This window comes from Mercenaria mercenaria, chromosome 3 (genome assembly GCF_021730395.1).
Source record: "Mercenaria mercenaria strain notata chromosome 3, MADL_Memer_1, whole genome shotgun sequence".
Classification (NCBI taxonomy): Eukaryota; Metazoa; Mollusca; class Bivalvia; order Venerida; family Veneridae; genus Mercenaria; species Mercenaria mercenaria.
In genome coordinates this window covers 55,525,534-55,545,026 of record NC_069363.1, presented here as the reverse complement: position 1 = coordinate 55,545,026, position 19,493 = coordinate 55,525,534, and the positions used below count along the sequence as shown (strand labels likewise).

At 36.0% G+C, this 19,493-nt stretch overlaps 1 protein-coding gene across 5 annotated transcripts; it reads left to right on the top strand.

Moving 5' to 3' along the window:
• The first annotated feature begins 1,385 nt into the window (after positions 1-1,385).
• LOC123524678 (high affinity copper uptake protein 1-like) lies at positions 1,386-10,240 on the top strand. 5 transcript variants are annotated; one of them, XM_053538620.1, is made up of 5 exons: positions 1,386-1,642; positions 3,615-3,945; positions 5,473-5,548; positions 8,513-8,612; positions 8,866-10,240. In XM_053538620.1, the coding sequence occupies exons 2-5, from the start codon at positions 3,781-3,783 to the stop codon at positions 9,200-9,202; spliced, it is 678 nt and encodes a 225-aa protein (XP_053394595.1). In that variant the 5' UTR covers positions 1,386-1,642; positions 3,615-3,780; the 3' UTR covers positions 9,203-10,240. The 5 variants fall into 5 exon arrangements, with proteins under 5 accessions (XP_053394595.1, XP_053394596.1, XP_045158973.1 ...); XM_053538621.1 differs by having other exon boundaries at positions 1,386-1,648; XM_045303038.2 differs by lacking the exon at positions 1,386-1,642 and adding an exon at positions 1,706-2,280.
• The last annotated feature ends 9,253 nt before the right edge of the window (positions 10,241-19,493 follow it).

Below are 19,493 nucleotides of genomic sequence, written 5' to 3'. Positions count from 1 at the left end.
AGAGGCATACGTACCTTATAAATAAATAACAAGTAAACTAAAAAGCAGTTTTTAACATATAAACAGACAATGAAATTCATCACATACATCAGTTTTTTTAAAAGTACATTTCCGTTAATATCAATATAACCAGTCTTTTGCTTACCGCATATAACAGTAATTGACTGCTAATTACTAACTGCCATTGTTGAATGTTTGTAAGCTATCGCCATTGGAAACCCACCTGGGCAACACCCGCATGAGACTGTTAGTAATTTTAGTTGAAGGATAGTGCAAGATACAGAAAACTCCATTTGAAGAAGTTTCAATGTTCTTTAGCGTGCCAGGTATACAACACCCACACGGGAGTCTTATCCCAATGTTAGTCAGATTACTTGGAAGAGTGAGTTCTTACTTATATAGTAACTGACATCCTGATTAACAATTTGGTTCATTTGTTTTACTGATAGCTCCATTCAGTGCATAAATATATAATGCAACAAAAATGGAGCTTATCAAATTCCCAAGAATTTATAAGATGGTCAAGTTCTTCATTGGTATGCAAGGGTTGTCTAAAAGTTAGATTTCTGTGTGTAATTTAATTTTGGTCACAACAAGAATCAGAATTTATCGGTGTTGTCTATGTTTTTCAGTGAGAGGAGGTTTCTCTTCAAGTTATAGCAAAAGAGATAGGTATAAAGAAAGACGGGTACCAATTTAGACCAAATACATGGTCAATGTCCAGTTATTCACCATTGTATAGTTGTGGCCTTCCTGCATATTTATTTGCATGTAACCTGTCAGCTGGCGAATGTTTCCCGCGGTATTTGTATAACACCATGGTGACCATGCAAATTTCATATTCTGACGGGTGGAATTACTGCATCCGTGTATACAGTCTATCCACAGACGTATTTAATTATGTGATGATAAAATAATATCAGATGCAATAACTAGGAACCATGTCGATGACTTTTGCAACAGAAATATTCATTTCGGACCTTTATTGCCACATTTTCTCATGAAAGTCAACCTGAAAAGTCAATCTTGTATATAATGTATTTTTTCTCCAAAAATATAAGCAAATTATGTCATTATCACATACATATTTGTACTCAAAATAATAAACTAAAATTTATTGAATAAGAGTTGTTCCTCATATTGATCACGTGTTCTTTTTATAATTATTCATTTACAATGAATAAATTGTGTGCTATTCAGTGTCTTTATTATGAATGTGATCTATGTATATTATATCATACTGAGAAGTTAATATAACAAAAACTTGAAAACTTGGAAATGCAAGATTAAACAAAAAGAATGCATTAGCGTGACAAAAGTGGCTAAGGAAGGACACCTGTCACTCAGGATTAGGGAATGAGTATTTGCCGTTGCCTATTTCCTTGACGCGACACATCTCATTCCGCTAAACCATTTGCTTAAAGTTTCATTAGAATCACTCGAATCATTTAAATGTTATGGATGAAACAATGAGTTACAGGATAAGGGATAGCCAGTGCTCTTCCCCAGAATTAACACTGGAGGCATAGATCTAAGTCAAGAAGATTGTGCTGGACATACTTCATCATGCTTAACATTTGTGATTGTGCAACATTTCATTGTGAATGGTCTAAACAGTATAGCTGGGATATGGAGTGTTATGGTTAGAGTTAGTGCCCGACTTTTTAATGTATAGACCTGACAACTGAGCTCGCCGACCTCTTATCATGCTTATATTTGTGTAAAATTCGTTGAAATGAAAGTTGTAGCTGAGTTTCGGACTGGCGATTTAGCTTACAAAATGATAGTGCAATTTAAATAGGCAGTTATTCAAGGTCATGAAATGCTATACTTTGTCTAATGATAACTAATGGTGTTTTTTTTTTTCAATCCATGGGAGATAACTCCTGAAGTTATTTAAATTGTATGCTATTATGTCCCTTCACTTGTGTTGCAAAGATGATTATTTTGGAAAGTTAAATAAATTGTTTCGAAGTTCTAGCAGTTTTATATATACCAGAAGTTATGAAAAAGTGCAAAAATGAACGACATATCGATCACCAGGCTTGTAGTATAGAGGCTAATCTTTGATGATCTAAATACAAAATCAATAAGCTTGTTGTGCAGTTACGCGTTATAATTATGAAAGGAATATTTTCAATATTATTATGTTTTATTATAGCAAGACTTTGTACTAGATTAATCAAACAATAACAGAGAAAATACCACCAGGATTTTATTTCTTACCACGATAAATTGATAACACATGTGCTTTTAAACTGGATCATTACTACGTACAGGGTAAAGTAAACAGTTTAATTAAGTATACATGAATATACATGTAGCTCAGATTTCTTTTGGAAGAGAACACGGATACAATGTCCGTCCAACATCGATTTCGGAGATATTTTCATTGTGTCCATCTGCCTGTCTGTCTATCTGTCTATATGTATTATATCGATCCTCGGACTTAGTTCTCACAAATCACCGAATCTACTAGCTTAATGTGGGCCTCATAAAGTATATTTGAGCCGCACCATGAGAAAACCAACATAGTGCATTTGCGACCAGCATGGATCCAGACCAGCCTGCGCGTCCGCGCAGTCTGGTCAGGATCCATGCTGTTCGCTTTCAAAACCTATTGCAATTACAGACACCTTTAGCGAACAGCACGAATCCTGACCAGACTGCGCGGATGCGCAGGCTGGGACTGGATCCATGCTGGTCGCAAATGCGCTATGTTGATTTTCTCATGGTGCGGCTCATTTTGCATGACGGTTAGCCAGCAGTTTGAAATACGGAAATATGAAGCTCTATTTCCTCCATATGGGAAAGCTGTCTTCTTTTTTTTATCTAAATCCCTTGATAACTTATTATCTAAAGTAAATACAGTCAAACTTCTGCTAAGGAGTACCCGCGATCTACCTGGATCTAAAGACCGCTAATTTCATTTTCATTAGATATAAACATTTACAGTGTATTTTAACCTCACTTTAAATACCACCTGTAAATAAAGATCACTTTTTTGACGCTCAAAAAGGAGGTCTTTATAGACAGTTTTTTTTCCTGACACGGTGAACAGGTATTAATAAAATTTTCTTGTTACTATTTAGACCTCGTGTCTTATTATTGTGACCACTGATATGAAAATAAAGGTTAATTACTATACTGTCATCTAAATTTAACGCCAATATATCATTAAAGTATGATATCCAGTTAACGTGCATCTGCCCAGAGGCAAAACAAAAGGATCTTATTATTACCAAACAACACTCGTTCGCTTATAGTTGATATTTATAGAGGTACAATAGTGATTATTGTTCTAAACAGTAAGGCAAACTTCCTGATAAGAACACAGTTTTACCGGCTTGTTAATGTGATATTTACATACATCTTGCTTGAGGAAAATATGTAGGATTTAAGTCTTTTTCCTCGTTGACAGGTAATATAATCATGTACACATGTAAAGGTTGTTTTACATTTAAGTTTGTGGTTCGTCAATCCATCGATTTATACTAAATAATGTACATGATTTTCCCATATTATACGTAGTTGTGTTGTCTGGATTAAGCCAATTTTTCTAATCATCATATTAGTATATCGTTTTTATACTTGTCATTCATTTCTTGTTTCAGCGACATCTTCGCGAGTTACGATCGATGACGTGGATTTCTTGTTCTGTTATAAAAGTGTGTTTTAAATGTGATTAAATACAAGCTCTGTTAGTAACTGTGGTTCTGTGACACGAAACAGAAACCAACTGGATCATATCATTTTAAAAATCCTGATATTTCTTTAATCATGGATCATTCAGCACATACACATGAACACCATATGGACCATCATAATCACGTGGACCATCAAAATCACGTGGATCATCAGGGTCATACTGATCACATGGGGGATAAGCACGTGTATCACGTGGGAAACGAGCATATACATGACCATCATTCGCACAGTGAACATGTAAGTAAATCATGTTTAATATCAGAGTAAATGTTTTCATTAAAGTACAATGTATCTAAATTCTACTTTGATTATAAATCATTACTATCTTTATGTACCTTACCATAATTGTAAGTACTACTTAGTCGTTGATTTCAAACAATATAGTAAACTGCGGGGGCACACGAGGCACGAGAAATCGAGGGTGATCAAATTTCAAAATCTTCAATATTTTTTTTTCTTTCTTCAGCTTTTTGTCTTTCTTTATTAAACTAGACATTGATTTTTTTGTATTTTTTGTATCATCATCATATAACAATATATGTTTATACTAAATTCTAGATCCATCTGTTACCTTAACCTACTCTTGGGGAAGGGCCGTCGCTTATGTTGGGAAAACTTGTGGCCCAACCCTTTTGCTTCTGATTTCAATGTATACATTACGTAACATGCTTTTCAAACTTTCATTAATCTTTGTTAAAAAATCCATGTGTTTATTTGTATTATAAACATATATTGATTCGTTTGCAATAAAATATGTTTAAACTAAACTATCTGATTAAAATATCTTTAGTTAAATATTCATGCTACAAGGCAAACTTTGGTTAAAGGGAAAGATTATAGATTTCTTTATATTTACTCTAAGAATAATGTAACGAATATTCGTTATTCGTTAATCTAAATGAAGTAAAACATAGTTTAAAATGTCTAGCCGTAAGGGCATACTGGTTCAGATAAGAAATTTTTGGCTGGAAAACTAAAATAATCGGACTTACCTAGCCCGGCCACCGACTAGATAATCTCTGTTTTCCATTTGTTCTTCTAATATATTCAGACCGATCTTTCTTAACTCTTATTATCTATGTTTTTGAGAAGGAAAGGGACGTAAAAATACAAAATTTGAACAGCAAAAATACAAAATTTGAACAGCCTCAGGAGTTATCTCCTGTGGACAAAACATGAGATCTGAACACAGACTAGGACTTACCGAATTAGTTAGGTTTGTCATTATGGAAAAGTGTCTAGAATCTGGGCTAGCTAGGCTAGGCAGATTTTCATTTTTTCCCCTATGTTCTCAATGAAATGTTCATACATATTACTAAAGGCACATAGAGCAGATAAAAAAACGAAAGATGACAGCAACAAAACATACAATGATAGATGTTTCATCGTCTGTCTTGACAATGTAATTTATGATGTCATGTCAAAACTTATTTAAGTGAAAACTGGATGTAAACTTTAAACTGACATTTATTATTCCAACTTCTTTACTGTGTCAAAATAATGAAGATGGCCATGAGAAAGCAAAACATTAACCAGTGAAATATGAATGAATATTTTCTGAGGTTTAAAAGCTGATTCTGCAATTGTAAATATTTTAAGTGATATTCTAAGACATTTACATAGAACCAAAGCATATTGTAGTCAAATGAAGAAAATCATCTATTGGTTATTAGAAAGGGAAGGTAAAAACCCAGAAATAAAAAGAAAATATATGGCATGAAAGTGTAAGAAAAGAGTTTGTAACATGACCGTTGTTATTTTCAGGGACACCAAGTATTTTTCCATTCTGGGCTGAATGCAACAGTACTATTTGAGAACTGGATCTTAGATACAAAAGGAAGTAAGTGATTCTTGCAGATTGTAACATCAAAATAACATGTTTCAGCTAAATCCAGGGAGGTCATAGGTTCAAACCCAGCCATGCCACAACTGCTTAGAATAACAAGACACATAATTCAAACGCAGCCTTTTGTTGTTTCACAGTAGTTGTTTTAATTTACTATACTGTACGTGTTAAAAAAGAATGTTCATTTACGGTTTACAAAATGCAAACATAAAAATAAACATATGATTACACAAACAGCGCTATTTTTAACCAGAGGGTCAAGATTGCGCTAAATCGTTCACATGACCTTCACAATTTGACCTTGAAAAAATGTCATAACGCGCTGTTTCAATAAGTGCAACAACTGTGTGTATTATGAAACTAGATAGAGTACTAGTAAGATCCATACAAAATTTTATTTCTAATAGGTTTATACGGTGGCACAGAGGTGACATAGACGTTTTTGATATTAATACGTGCGCATGTAATAACTAATACGTGCACACGTACTAGTATAAAAAAAACATCACCGCACATATCAGTACGTGCGCAAGTACTAGTATAAAAACATCTTCGAACGTATAAAGTAATACGTGCGCACGTAATAGCTATTACGTGCTCACGTTATAAGATATACGTGCGCATATGTTTTTCATACCAATACGTACGCATATATTTTTTAAACTAATACGTGCGCACGCAATAAGTTATACATGTGCAGATGTTTTCTCTACTTTAAGGCCCGGTCACACCGACCGAACTTTGTTGGAGCGTTCCTGGAGCGGTGAAAAAATTTCATCACCGCTCGTTACCGTTCACCACCGTTTAACAGAAGTTGGCCCCCGTTAAGGCAACGCCGTATACGCTCGGCCACCGCTGATGGTCCCTCCTACCGCTCCGAAAGTTTTGAGCTGCACAAAATATTGCGAGCGGTGAGGAGCGGGCAATTTTCCGCTCCGGCAAAGTTCACCACCGCTCTAACAACGCCCAGTCAAGTTTGGCACCGCTAGACGCAAGTTCGTGGACGCTTGGGTCCGCTAGGCCAACGCAGAAATCTTGAACGCTGGACCACCGCTGCTTCGCCAGCTTTGCCCAGGCGGTGATTAAACGTTGAACAAACTTTGGTGGAGCAGTTGTAAGCATTTTACGAGCGGACATGGGATTGCTGGAACGGTGTCGGGCGTTGAAGCAGCGATCCATTGCGGTGATGAACTTTGGTTTGGCGTTGGTATGGAGGTGTCGGAGCGGGACCGAACTTCACTATCGACTTCTATAAAAAAAAATCTATCAGAACTTCTATCAAAGCGATCCGTTCAGCTCCGTAGTCAAAAGCGGTATGCCGCTAAACCAACTTTAAAACCCCGCCGAGCCAACGCACGCATGCGCGGAACGCCGCTCTATCAACGCTCGCGTCACCGCTAAACCAATGCTCGCTACCACTCGCTACCGTTAAACCAACGCTAAAGCAACGCCGGCTTCAGCGGTGCACCTCTAAGGCAACGCCCGTGTTTCGATTTTTTTCCCATTTTGTGCGCGGTGACGAGCGTTGTCTAAATTCCGCCCCCTCTCCCTACCGTTGAAGGAACGCTCCAACAAAGTTCGGGCGGTGTGACCGGGCCTTTATGTGCGGTGATGTTTTTTTATACTAATACTTGCGCACGTATTTGTTATTAGTTATTACGTGCGAACGTATTGGTATAAAAACACCTATATCACCTCTGTGCCACCGTAGGTTTACAATGTGTTTCTATATTTTGACCAAGTACCATTTACAAAACAATATTTCAGATGGCCAAGATATACATACATAAAACATTAACAGTATAATGCAATATATAGTATTTAGTACAATATACTGAGTAATTACGTCACATAAAAGCGACTACATTAAATGCACATGTAACACTAAGCTAGTTCACATTAAATTAAATTAAGAAGCAGCAGTATCAAGTTAAAATAATAAGAAAATAAATAAAGTATCAAATAAAAATAACTTTCTGACCGTCATATTGTATGTCATTAAGGAGTAATTATTAGTTTTTAATGATTCAACAAAATGATTTAGTTTTTAATCAGTATGATCCTATTTCATTTTGATATCGAAGAAAAAGTTTCATCCAGATCAGGCAGAAAATGCGTCTGACAAACTTACTATGTTTTGACTTAGTTACCTAGTTTTTATCCAAGATGATCTAGGTTTAAACACTAAGTCAAATTTTGTGACAAGGTTTTCTGGATATGTTTTCTGAAATACTTTTAAGTTTTTTTTCCATGGTAAGACTTTGTGACCTAGTTTTGACCAAAGGTGACCGTATTTCAAATTAGGCAAACATACTGACAATGTAGTATAAATGTAGTCTGCCCTTCTGGAGAGGTGCCTTAATTGGGCCTTCCGCCACCTTGAAAAGCTGGAAAGTCGCTATCGGACCTAAACTTGTATCGGTGTGACCTTAAATTCAACAATACAAACAAACAAACATTAAATGACAATTAAGTAACTTTGGGCATTCATTCATATTCATTGTAGCTGACACAAACTATCATTCTAAATGTATTCTAGCTGCATTTCATTGTTCATAATATGAAGTTGAGGAGAAAAGTGTCATTATAAGATACTCTTAAAAGATGGCGAATGTAATGTGCTATTTTCAGATGACATTTTTTGTTTATTTAGAACAATATGTTACGTTGGGTTACTCGAGACCAGAACAGCAAACAGCTCCTTATACATGGACTGTCATTGACCTCAAAAAACAATCTTTGCAGCAGTTGTGAGAAAAAAGGCAAATACTTTATTTTCATTAATACTACAGCACAGGTGTTTGAAGCCAAATCAATAAAATATATAGGTTAGATCTCATAGTATATTAATTGGGTGGGTATGATAATGCATATTTATTTATTAATAGAGCCTCAAGCGCCTTTGATTATAGTTAAATAAAACACACTTATGATGAGAAGTTGTACAATTTATTTCAGGTATATTCCTAGCATGTTTGTGCACGTTTGTTCTGGCGATAGGCTACCAGGGTACAAAATGGTTCAGACAATATTTACATGTTCACTACAAAGGAAAAATGTAAGTAAATATAATTCTGTACAAAATTCCATGTATGTAATCTGAGCATTGAACATTCTCCAGAAATAAGGTATTATCTATTCTGGGTGATTATTGTACAATACATGCAGAAAATCTGGCGTGGTATTTTGTAGATACGATCCTGGCTTGCTTGGTCTCAAGGCAGACATAATATGTTTTAGTTTGATATAAAAAGAAGTTCAAACTCCCTGAGCAAATATAAAACCTAATTCTGGTTCGTTTTCTATTCCAGTCACTCAATAAAAAGCAAAGAGCACCTGTTGCAGACTGTTTTATACGTGACAGAGTTCTTAGTGAGTTATCTCCTCATGCTCATTGTAATGACGTACAATGCGTGGATTTTTGTCGTCACCATACTGGGTATAGCACTAGGCTACTTCCTCCTAGCCTGGCATAAAGAGTTCAAGCCAGTTCCTGTCTGTGCTGAAAATTGTGAGATTGTTGTGAACCATAAAAAATTGGATCCTAATTCATCGTCACAAGAGTTAATGCCCCTGGGGAAACAGTCAGGCGCGTGTAATGGCTGCGATATTGAAAGTATTGATGAACTGGACGAGGAGGATATTTGAAAGTGTAGTTTACAATGCAAGTGCTGGGATTTTTGTAAAGTGCTTTTTTGTTTGAAGATAATTTAGCCTAGCCATGAGAAAACCAACATAGTAGCTTTGCGACCAGAATGGACCCAGACCAGCCTGCGCATCCGCGCAGTCTGGTCAGGATCCATGCTGTCTGTTCGCTATTGGTTTCTCTCATTGCAATAGGCTTTGAAAGCGAACAGCATAGATCCTGACCAGACTGCGCGGATGCGCAGGCTGGTCTGGATCCATGCTGGTCGCAAAGCCACTATGTTGATTTTCTCATGGCGCGGCTCATATACAGACCTAGTCATCAGCTACAATATCTGTGTTCATTACGGTGTTCATAAATTTTGACAGTAATATATTGTCCTATCTGCAAATTATTAGATTTACAAAATATACTTGTTCTAAGTATAGGTTAGTGTTTATTAATGGGTATTTACAAAGTTTAATTAGTTACGAGCGGCGCAGCCGCGAGGCTGATTAAGTTTTGTAAATGTACATTAATAATCACTAACATACACTAAAGCATCAGTTTCAAGTGTTGTGAATATTTTTTTATTTGCTTATATTTTTCTAGTTTATTTGCTGCTTTCTCTATAAATCTAAAGATTGGAAGTATTTTTTTTTAATCATCGTGTTTTTTTATTTCTAAAGAGGTTTCATCTCTGATTGTAATGTTCCTGCATAGCCTTAGCATTAAAAATTTTTGCTTGCATTTGCATAAAAACATTTTGCAACAATATGTTAAGTTTAATTGACATATAACTGTCGGGAAGTACTTGTGTTACAGTATTCAAGGTTATATTAGTAGATAATTTACTGACCTGACCCCATGTCCCCATAACATTTTCAGCCTTAGCTAAGTTTTGATAGCAAATTTTACTAGAACTTCAAGATTAAATTCCAAACTGAAACTGATCATCAATACTGATTAGTCACTTGAAAAGTGTCATTAAATTAACATACAATGTTAAACATGCAATTTAGATTTAAATGAAAAATAAAGTTTCTCTACCAAACTCAAAACGTTTTGTGAACATGGGGCCTGCTAAAGACATTGAAATTTGCACTAACAAAGCGCAGATGAATTGCAGTTGACTAGTTAAACTGTAATTAATGTTTCAGCAAGGAACCGTAAGTCCGCAAAAATATCTTGTTCCACAAGGTACTGGATATTTTAAAAGATCTTAAAGAGATTGAGCTTCGGATTTTGGTTTGAAATGACCATTCTTTGAACTTGAAGTTTGGTCATTTCATCAACATTAGAACATGGCTTTTGGTCCCAAACTATATTAAAAATGCTAAATCAAGGAAAAAGATGTACGAGTCTGGAATCGAACCAGGGTTGCCTGTCGACAGTAAAATGTTCCTACCATCTTGACGGAGCCGTACTTAAAGACCTGCTCCAGTCCTACCTTTTAATCTTAAATTGTCACTGAAAAAGCATGAAAATCCTGACTATGAACAGTGATGCCTGTCAAAATAGAGTCTGTTTGTATAAAATTCTATATAAAATACCTGTGGTTTTGCGTGCTAAAGTGTGGCACGTGGCCGTTAACTGTTACCTATTGAAATCATGGGTTGCATACACACACAATAGAATTTGAATAGCCGCGGAGCAGGGCCTTAACTGTTGAGAAGAATCTACTTTTTCCAGCACTTCGATAAATACGTTTGATACAAGATATAACTCTTGAAACTTAAGTAAGGAAATACTGTATATATCATGCGAATAGATTTTATATGATTCATTTAAATATTCAGGGTAATTTTGCCTGGAGCAACAAATCTGTAACAAAGTTGTTATACTGATCAAATCAAATACATGTTCACAGCATTGTTATGTTATGTATCACAATCCTCCCTTACTTTGCATAGGACACTGCTCAGATATACATCAATGTATTTATATTCACCTATTCTTCTTTTGTTATTAAATAAATTACCTGAAGCCATATGTTTCAAATTTCAGTATTCAATATGGGAATCTGCTTATGTTTGCCGTAGTGTACTTCTAGATGTCATTTAATTTATTCGCAGGTTACTGTCCTCCATTTAATAGACTTTATACAGCTCTCTATATATAAATCAAAACGGATATATCAGCAGAAATTTGAACCAGATAGGGTCTATAACTTTAAAAATAATAGAAAATTTGCAGGAAAGCAGCTTCGTACGGTGGTATGTTTAGGACATGCAAATATTTTTTAAATAAAAGATGTCGTGCGCACGACATCTTATCTCGAGCACACGACATCTTATCTCGAGCGCTCGACATCTTATCTCGTACGCACGACATCTTATCTAGAGTGCAAGACATCTTATATCGACCGCTCGACATCTTTTCTCATGCGCACGACATCTTATCTTGAGCGCTTGGCATCTTATCTCGAGCGCAAGACATCTTATCTCATGCGCACAACATCTAATAAGGGATGTGTATGTGGGGCGGAAAGTTAACAGGCTATACCAACTTAATTCAAGTAATGCCGTTTAAATACTGCATGCGTCTATTGATACTGGTAATCGTGGGAACACATTGAAACTAGCAGGCTTTACCGGGTTTTGTAGAAACTTGTCATCCAATGACAGGGCGGGACAAACACATAAGTCACTGTAGCCCGGGATTAAAACAGGCTTGTAATGCGATTTTCGTTCATGCGTTGAGTCGTAGACGGATGCGTTTTGTGAAAGGTGAAAAAAATGAACTAGTGATATATATCTTAGGTCACAGTAGCATGAATTACTAAGTCTTTTAATATCGTGTGAGGTCCTCATTTACATTGAGCCCTATACGGATAAGTTTTGTGAAAGCTCAAAGTAATCACCCGGTACCATATATTTTTCATATGCAACGTATAGAAAACATTTCCTCTGTAAATATATAATTTTACTCCGAATTCATACCGTCACCCTACCCTAACCAATGCACCGAATTGGCAATATACCCCTCAAATTGTAGATCACAATCTTACCTTCAAAGATATACCTTCCAGGACAGGGAGGAAAAACACATAAGTCACTGTAGCCCGGGATTTAAACAGGCTTGTAAAGCGATTTTCGTTCATGCGTTGAGTCGTATACGGATGCGTTTTGTGAAACCTGAAAAAAATGAAGAAGTGACGTATATCATATGTCACAGTAGCATGAATTACTAAGGCTTTTAATATCGTGTGAGGTCCTCATTTACGTTGAGCCCTATACTGATAAGTTTTGTGAAAGCTCAAAGTAATCACCCGGTACCATATATTTTTTCATATGCAACGTATAGAAAACATTTCCTCTGTAAATATATAATTTTACTCCGAATTCATACCGTCACCCTACCCTAACCAATGCACCGAATTGGCAATATAACCCCTCAAATTGTAGATCACAACCTTACCTTCAAAGATATACCTTCCAGGTCAGAGACTACCAATTCAAAAAAGTACAGGGAACTTACTGGGAATGAGGTAAGTGTATACCTGGGAATAAGGTTACGTCTGTGCGTTCTGATTGGTCAGTCATGTAAACAAACCCAGGAAGTGATTATTTTTTCAAAATTGATATTTTTTCACTGCATTTACAGTATTTTATCATACATTTTGACAAAATTTGCTACATTTTATGTGTATTGAAAAAAAGTTTTATCAAACGAATTTCTCCCGCCATGTCAATAATGTAAACAGGGGGTCATCTCATTCACACGAAAATTACTTAAATAAAGTATCACTATTCATATGTTTTTCGTCCGATATTCTGGTAGAACTAAGATAGTTCTTGAAAAACTTGTAATTAGATATACATGTTTCGATGTATGGAAGGCCGTACACGCCATAATGTTACAATGTAGGTCTATGGGAAAACAATTGGTGGTCCCTAACCTTCCAGGACAGGGAGGGAAAAACAAATAAGTCACTGTAGCCTGGGATTAAAACAGGCTTGTAATGCGATTTTCGTTCATGCGTTGAGTCGTATACGGATGCGCTTTCTGAAAGCTGAAAAATATGAACTAGTGACATATTTCTTAGGTCACAGTAGCATGAATTACTAAGACTTTTAATATCGTGTAAAGTCCTCATTTACGTTGAGCACTATACGGATAAGTTTTGTGAAAGCTCAAAGTAATCACCCGGTACCATATATTTTTTCATATGCAACGTATAGAAAACATTTTCTCTGTAAATATATAATTTTACTCTGAATTTATACCGTCACCCTGCCCTAACCAATGCACCGAATCGGCAGTGTCACCCCTCAAATTGTAGATCACAATCTTACCTTCAAAGATATACCTTCCAGGACAGGGAGGAAAAAATACATAAGCCACTGTAGTCCGGTATTTAAACAGGCTTGTAATACGAGTTTCGTCCATGCGTTGAGCCCTATACGGATAAGTTTTGTGAAAGCTCAAAGTAATCACCCGGTACCATATATCTTTCATATACGATAGCTCAATGTTATCACCTGGTACAATATGTTTTCATAAGCAACGTATAGAAAACATTTGCTCTGTAAATAGATCTATATAATTTTACACCGAATTAATATAGTCACCCTGCCCTAACCAAAGCACCGAATCGGCAATGTAAACCCTCAAATAGTAGATCACAATCTTACCTTTAATGACCGGGAGAGACAAACACATAAGGCACTGTAGACCGGGACTAAAACAGGCTTGTAATACGATTTTCGTTCATGTGGTTGAGTCGTATACGGATGCGATTTGTGAAAGCTGTCTCAGGTCACAGTAGCATGAATTACTAAGGTTTTTAATATCATGAGAGGTCCTCATATACGTTGAGCCCTATACGGATACGTTTTGTGAAAGCTCAAAGTAATCACCCGGTATATTTTGACCATGCTGTAACTAAACTGCTTGTCGCTCTATTATCATGAAAATAGACCTGTGTATTAAAGTGGCAGGGCCAATTTCGTATGTGGCCCGGGTACGTTCTTTAAACTAAGTAGGTAGATCTACTCTAAAGGCATTTATATTCAACTGGTTATTTATGGTGTTTATAGGACTGAAGATTCCCGCGTACGAGTAATTATTGTGTAAAATAAATAAATGCTTGAATCGATTTTCCTAGCTCCATGTAGACGGCCGGGTCTAAAATCTAACCTGAGGTAACGGAAGTCAGACGAAATAGAAACGGTCATCCATCCATCCAGATTCAGCTCAAATTTGGTGAAAAAGTAAACGGTTATGACACACCAGTAGTTTTGTCTGGTCACATGCTTTAAAACTACGGCAGCGTGAAAGGGCCACCAGAGGCTTATACGTTTTTGTACGTTACGGCTATGAAAAGGATATGCTATGAAAGTGCGTCTATGATGTAAAAACATGTTGTAAATGGAAATGCTGGAGCTTATGTTCAGTCACAATGATCCACGTAGACATGTATTTTGCAATTTACTTTCTTAGATATTCAAGCATTTGTCAATATGACTAAAGATTCTTGCTCATCTGTCCAACTGACATTTGATTCGTTCTTATCAGATTTTGTTGCCATTTTTCTATCGATTATGTGTTTTCAAATGCCAAATGTAATATACTGGTGGAAAGGTCGTCACCTTAGCTTCACAGTGACACCCTGATCATAAAACTGGTTTGTTTGTAGAAGTCGTAGGAGCTCGTTGTCGTTATACTGTTCAGGAGCCCAGTTAACAGTTTTTTTTCGACTTACCTTACATACATTGATACTCGATATGGAACAGTACATTCCACGTGCAGTCAGACTGTTAGTCAACATTTTTGCTAATGAAAAGAATTACTGAATCTTGCATTTAACAATACTATGACTTGATTATGCGGATAATATACCACTAAGATATGCCGCTCTTTATGTAATGTATAAGCGTAGCATTCTAACACAGGGTTTTTGTGTTTACTTTCCAGTATTTCACTCATTTGTAGAACTTAATTGGGCAAGATCTATATACCCCTTTCAGAAACATGAAACTGACGGTGAATCAATTGACCATGCTGTATCTAAACTGTTTGTCGCTCTATTACAATGAAAATAGACCTGAGTATCAAAATGGCAGGGCCAGTTTCGTATATGGCCCGGGTACGTTCTTTAAACTAAGTAGGTAGATCTACTCTAAAGGCATTTATATTCTACTGGTTATTTATGGTGTTTATAGGACTGAAGATTCCCGCGTACGAGTAATTATTGAGTAAAATAAATAAATGCTTGAATCGATTTTCCTAGCTCCATGTAGACGGCCGGGTCTAAAATCTAACCTGAGGAAACGGAAGTCAGACGAAATAGAAACGGTCATCCATCCATCCAGATTCAGCTCAAATTTGGTGAAAAAGTAAACGGTTATGACACACCAGTAGTTTTGTCTGGTCACATGCTTTAAAACTACGGCAGCGTGAAAGGGCCACCAGAGGCTTATACGTTTTTGTACGTTACGGCTATGAAAAGGATATGCTATGAAAGTGCGTCTAGGATGTAAAAACATGTTGTAAATGGAAATGGTGGAGCTTATGTTCAGTCACAATGATCCACGTAGACATGTATTTTGCAATTTACTTTCTTAGATATTCAAGCATTTGTCAGTATGACGAAAGATTCTTGCACATCTGTCCAACTGACATTTGATTCGTTCTTATCAGATTTTGTTGCCATTTTACTATCGATTATGTGTTTTCAAATGCCAAATGTAATATACTGGTGGAAAGGTCGTCACCTTACCTTCACAATGACACCATGATCATAAAACTGGTTTGTTTGTAGAAGTCGTAGGAGCTCGTTGTCGTTATACTGTTCAGGAGCCCAGTTAACAGTTTTTTTTCGAATTACCTTACATACATTGATACTCAATATGGAACAGTACATTCCACGTGCGGTCACACTGTTAGTCAACATTATTGCTAATGAAAAGAATTACTGAATCTTGCATTTAACGATACTATGATTTGATTATACGAATAATATACCACTAAGATATGCCGCTCTTTATGTATAAGCGTAACATTCTAACACAGGTTTTTTTTGCTTACTTTCCAGAATTTCACTCATTTGTAGAACTTAATTGCGCAAGATCTATATACCCCTTTCAGAAACATGAAACTGACGGTGAATCAATTGACCATGCTGTATCTAAACTGCTTGTCGCTCTATTACAATGAAAATAGACCTGTGTATTAAAATGGCAGGGCCAGTTTCGTATATGGCCCGGGTACGTTCTTTAAACTTAGTAGGTAGATCTACTCTAAAGACATTTATATTCAACTGGTTATTTATGGTGTTTATAGGACTAAAGATTCCTGCGTACGAGTAATTATTGTGTAAAATAAATAAATGCTTGAATCGATCTTCCTAGCTCCATGTAGACGGCCGGGTCTAAAATCTAACCTGAGGTAACGGAAGTCAGACGAAATAGAAACGGTCATCCATCCATCCAGATTCAGCTCAAATTTGGTGAAAAAGTAAACGGTTATGACACACCAGTAGTTTTGTCTGGTCACATGCTTTAAAACTACGGCAGACAATGCGCTTAATGTATGTGATCTACACGTTTGTGTTTATCATATACATTATATGAGCTATACCTGACTGACTACGGATATGCATGGATAAACGTGGCATATGAAAGACCTGTAATGGCAGGCCATTCGATTCCGGATCTTAACTAGTAGAATCTATAAGTTTAGTTTTGTTTAGGAAGATCGCAGTATATGTGTAAAAAAATACTATCGTTCCTAGCTCCATGTAAGGCCGGTCTAAAATCTAACCTGAGGAAACGGAAGTAGACAATAGAAACGGTCATCCATCCACAGATTCAGCTCAAATTTGGTGAAAAGTAAACGTTATGAACACAGTATTTTGTCTGGTCACATGCTTAAAATCGCACGTGAAAGGGCACCAGGCTTATACGTTTTTGTACGTTACGCTATGAAAAGGATATGCTATGAAATGGTCTAGGATGTAAAAACAGTTTAAATGGAAATGTGGAGCTTATGTTCAGTCACATGATCAGTAGACATGTATTTTGCAATTTACTTTCTAGATTCAAGCATTTGTCATATGACAAGATTCTTGACATCTGTCCAACTGACATTGATTCGTTCTTATCAATTTGTTGCCATTTTCTATCGATTATTGTTTTCAAATGCAAATGTAATATACTGGTGGAAAGGTCGTCACCTTACTTCACAATGACACCTATCATAAACTGGTTTTTTGTGAAGTCGTAGACTCGTTGTCTTATCTGTTCAGGAGCCAGTTAACAGTTGTTTTTCGAATTACCTTACTAATTGATACTCATATGGAACATAATCACGTGCGTCAATGTAGTCAATTTTGCTAATGAAAAGATTCTGAATCTTGCATTTAACAACTATGATTTGATTATCGTAATATCCACTAAGATATGCGTTATTATGTATAAGCGTACTTCTAACACAGGTTATTTTGCTTACTTCAGATTTCACTCATTTGTAGAACTTAATTGGCAAGATCTATAACCCCTTCAAGAAATGAAACTGACGTGAATCAATTGCCTGCTGTATCTAAACTTTGTCGCTCTATTACAATGAAATAACCGTGTATTAATGGCAGGGCCAGTTCGTAATGGCCCGGGTACGTTCTTTAACTTGTAGGTAGACTATTAAAGTTTATATTAATGGTTATTTATGGTGTTATAGACTAAAGATTCGCGTAGTAATTATTGGTAAAATAAATAATGCTTGAATCGATCTTCCTAGTCCATGTAGAGCCGGTCTAAAATAACCTGAGGAACGAAGTCAGACGAAATAGAAACGGTCATCCATCCATCCAGATTCAGCTCATTTGGTGAAAAAGTAAACGGTTATACACACCAGTAGTTTGTCTGTCACATGCTTAAAACTACGGCAGCGTGAAAGGGCACCAGGGCTTATACTTTTGTACGTTACGCTATGAAAAGGATTATCATAATGGTCTAGGATTAAAAACAGTTAAATGAAATGTGGGCTTATGTTAGTCACATGATCCTAACATGTATTTGCAATTTACTTCTTAGAATCAGCATTTTCAATATGACTAAAGATTTTGCTATTGTCCAACTGACATTGATTCGTTCTTATCAGATTTGTTGCCATTTTCTACGATAGTTTTTCAAATCCAAATTAATACTGGGAACGTACCTACTCACATGACACCTGATCATAAAACTGGTTTGTTGTAGAAGTCGTAGGACTCGTTGTCGTTTACTGTTCAGGCCAGTAACAGTTTTTTTATTACCTCATATTGATACCGATATGACTAATAGTGCAGTCAACTGTAGTCAACATTTATTGTAATGAAAAGATTACTGAACTTGCATTAACATTGATATAATTTGACGATATTACCTAAGATATGCCGCCTGTTTAAACTACATAACAAGTTTGGTACTTTCCAATTCCACATTAGACTTAATTGGAAATATAACCTTTAGAAACATGAAATGACGGTAATCAATTGACACGAGCGTACTAAACGTTTCGTTTTACATGAAATACGGTATAAAATGGCAGATTTCGTATATGGCCGGGTACGTTTAAATAATGGTGACTATCTAGGACATTTATATTTACGGTATTTATTTTTATAGACTGAAGTCTGCTAAGTATTTTGTGTAAATAATAAATGCTTGATCGTTTTCACCATTGGCCGGTCTAAATCTAACTGGAAACAATGAAAATGAAAGGTCTCCATCCTCCATTCAGCTCAAATTGTGAAAGTAAACGGTTTATGAACACCAGTAGTTTTGTTGGTCACTGCTTAAACTACGGCAGTGAAGCCACCTAGCTTATACTTTTTGACGTTACTCTGAAAGATGCTATGAAAGTCCTAGATGTAAAAACATTTGTAATGGAAATCTGACTTATTTCAGTCAAATGATCCATACATGTATTGCATTTATTTTTAGATTCAGCATTTCAGTATGAGTAACTTTCAATTCTGTCAACTAATTGATCTTCTTTATCAGATTTTGTGCCATTTTACTATCGATTATGTGTTTCAAATGCCATTAATATATGTGAAAGTCTCACCTACCTTCAATGACCCGTGTCTAAAATGGTTGTTTGTAATCTAGAGCTGTTTCTTATACTGTTGACGTTAAGTTTTTTTTTCGAATTCCTTACATAATTGATATAATATGGAACATACATTCCACGTGCACACTGTTAGTCAACTTTCTAATGAAAAGAATTACTGACTGATTAAATACATATTGATATCGATAATATCCCAAATTGCGTCTAAAGTAAAGCGTAACATCTAACACAGGGTTTTTTGTTTAACTTTCCGATTTC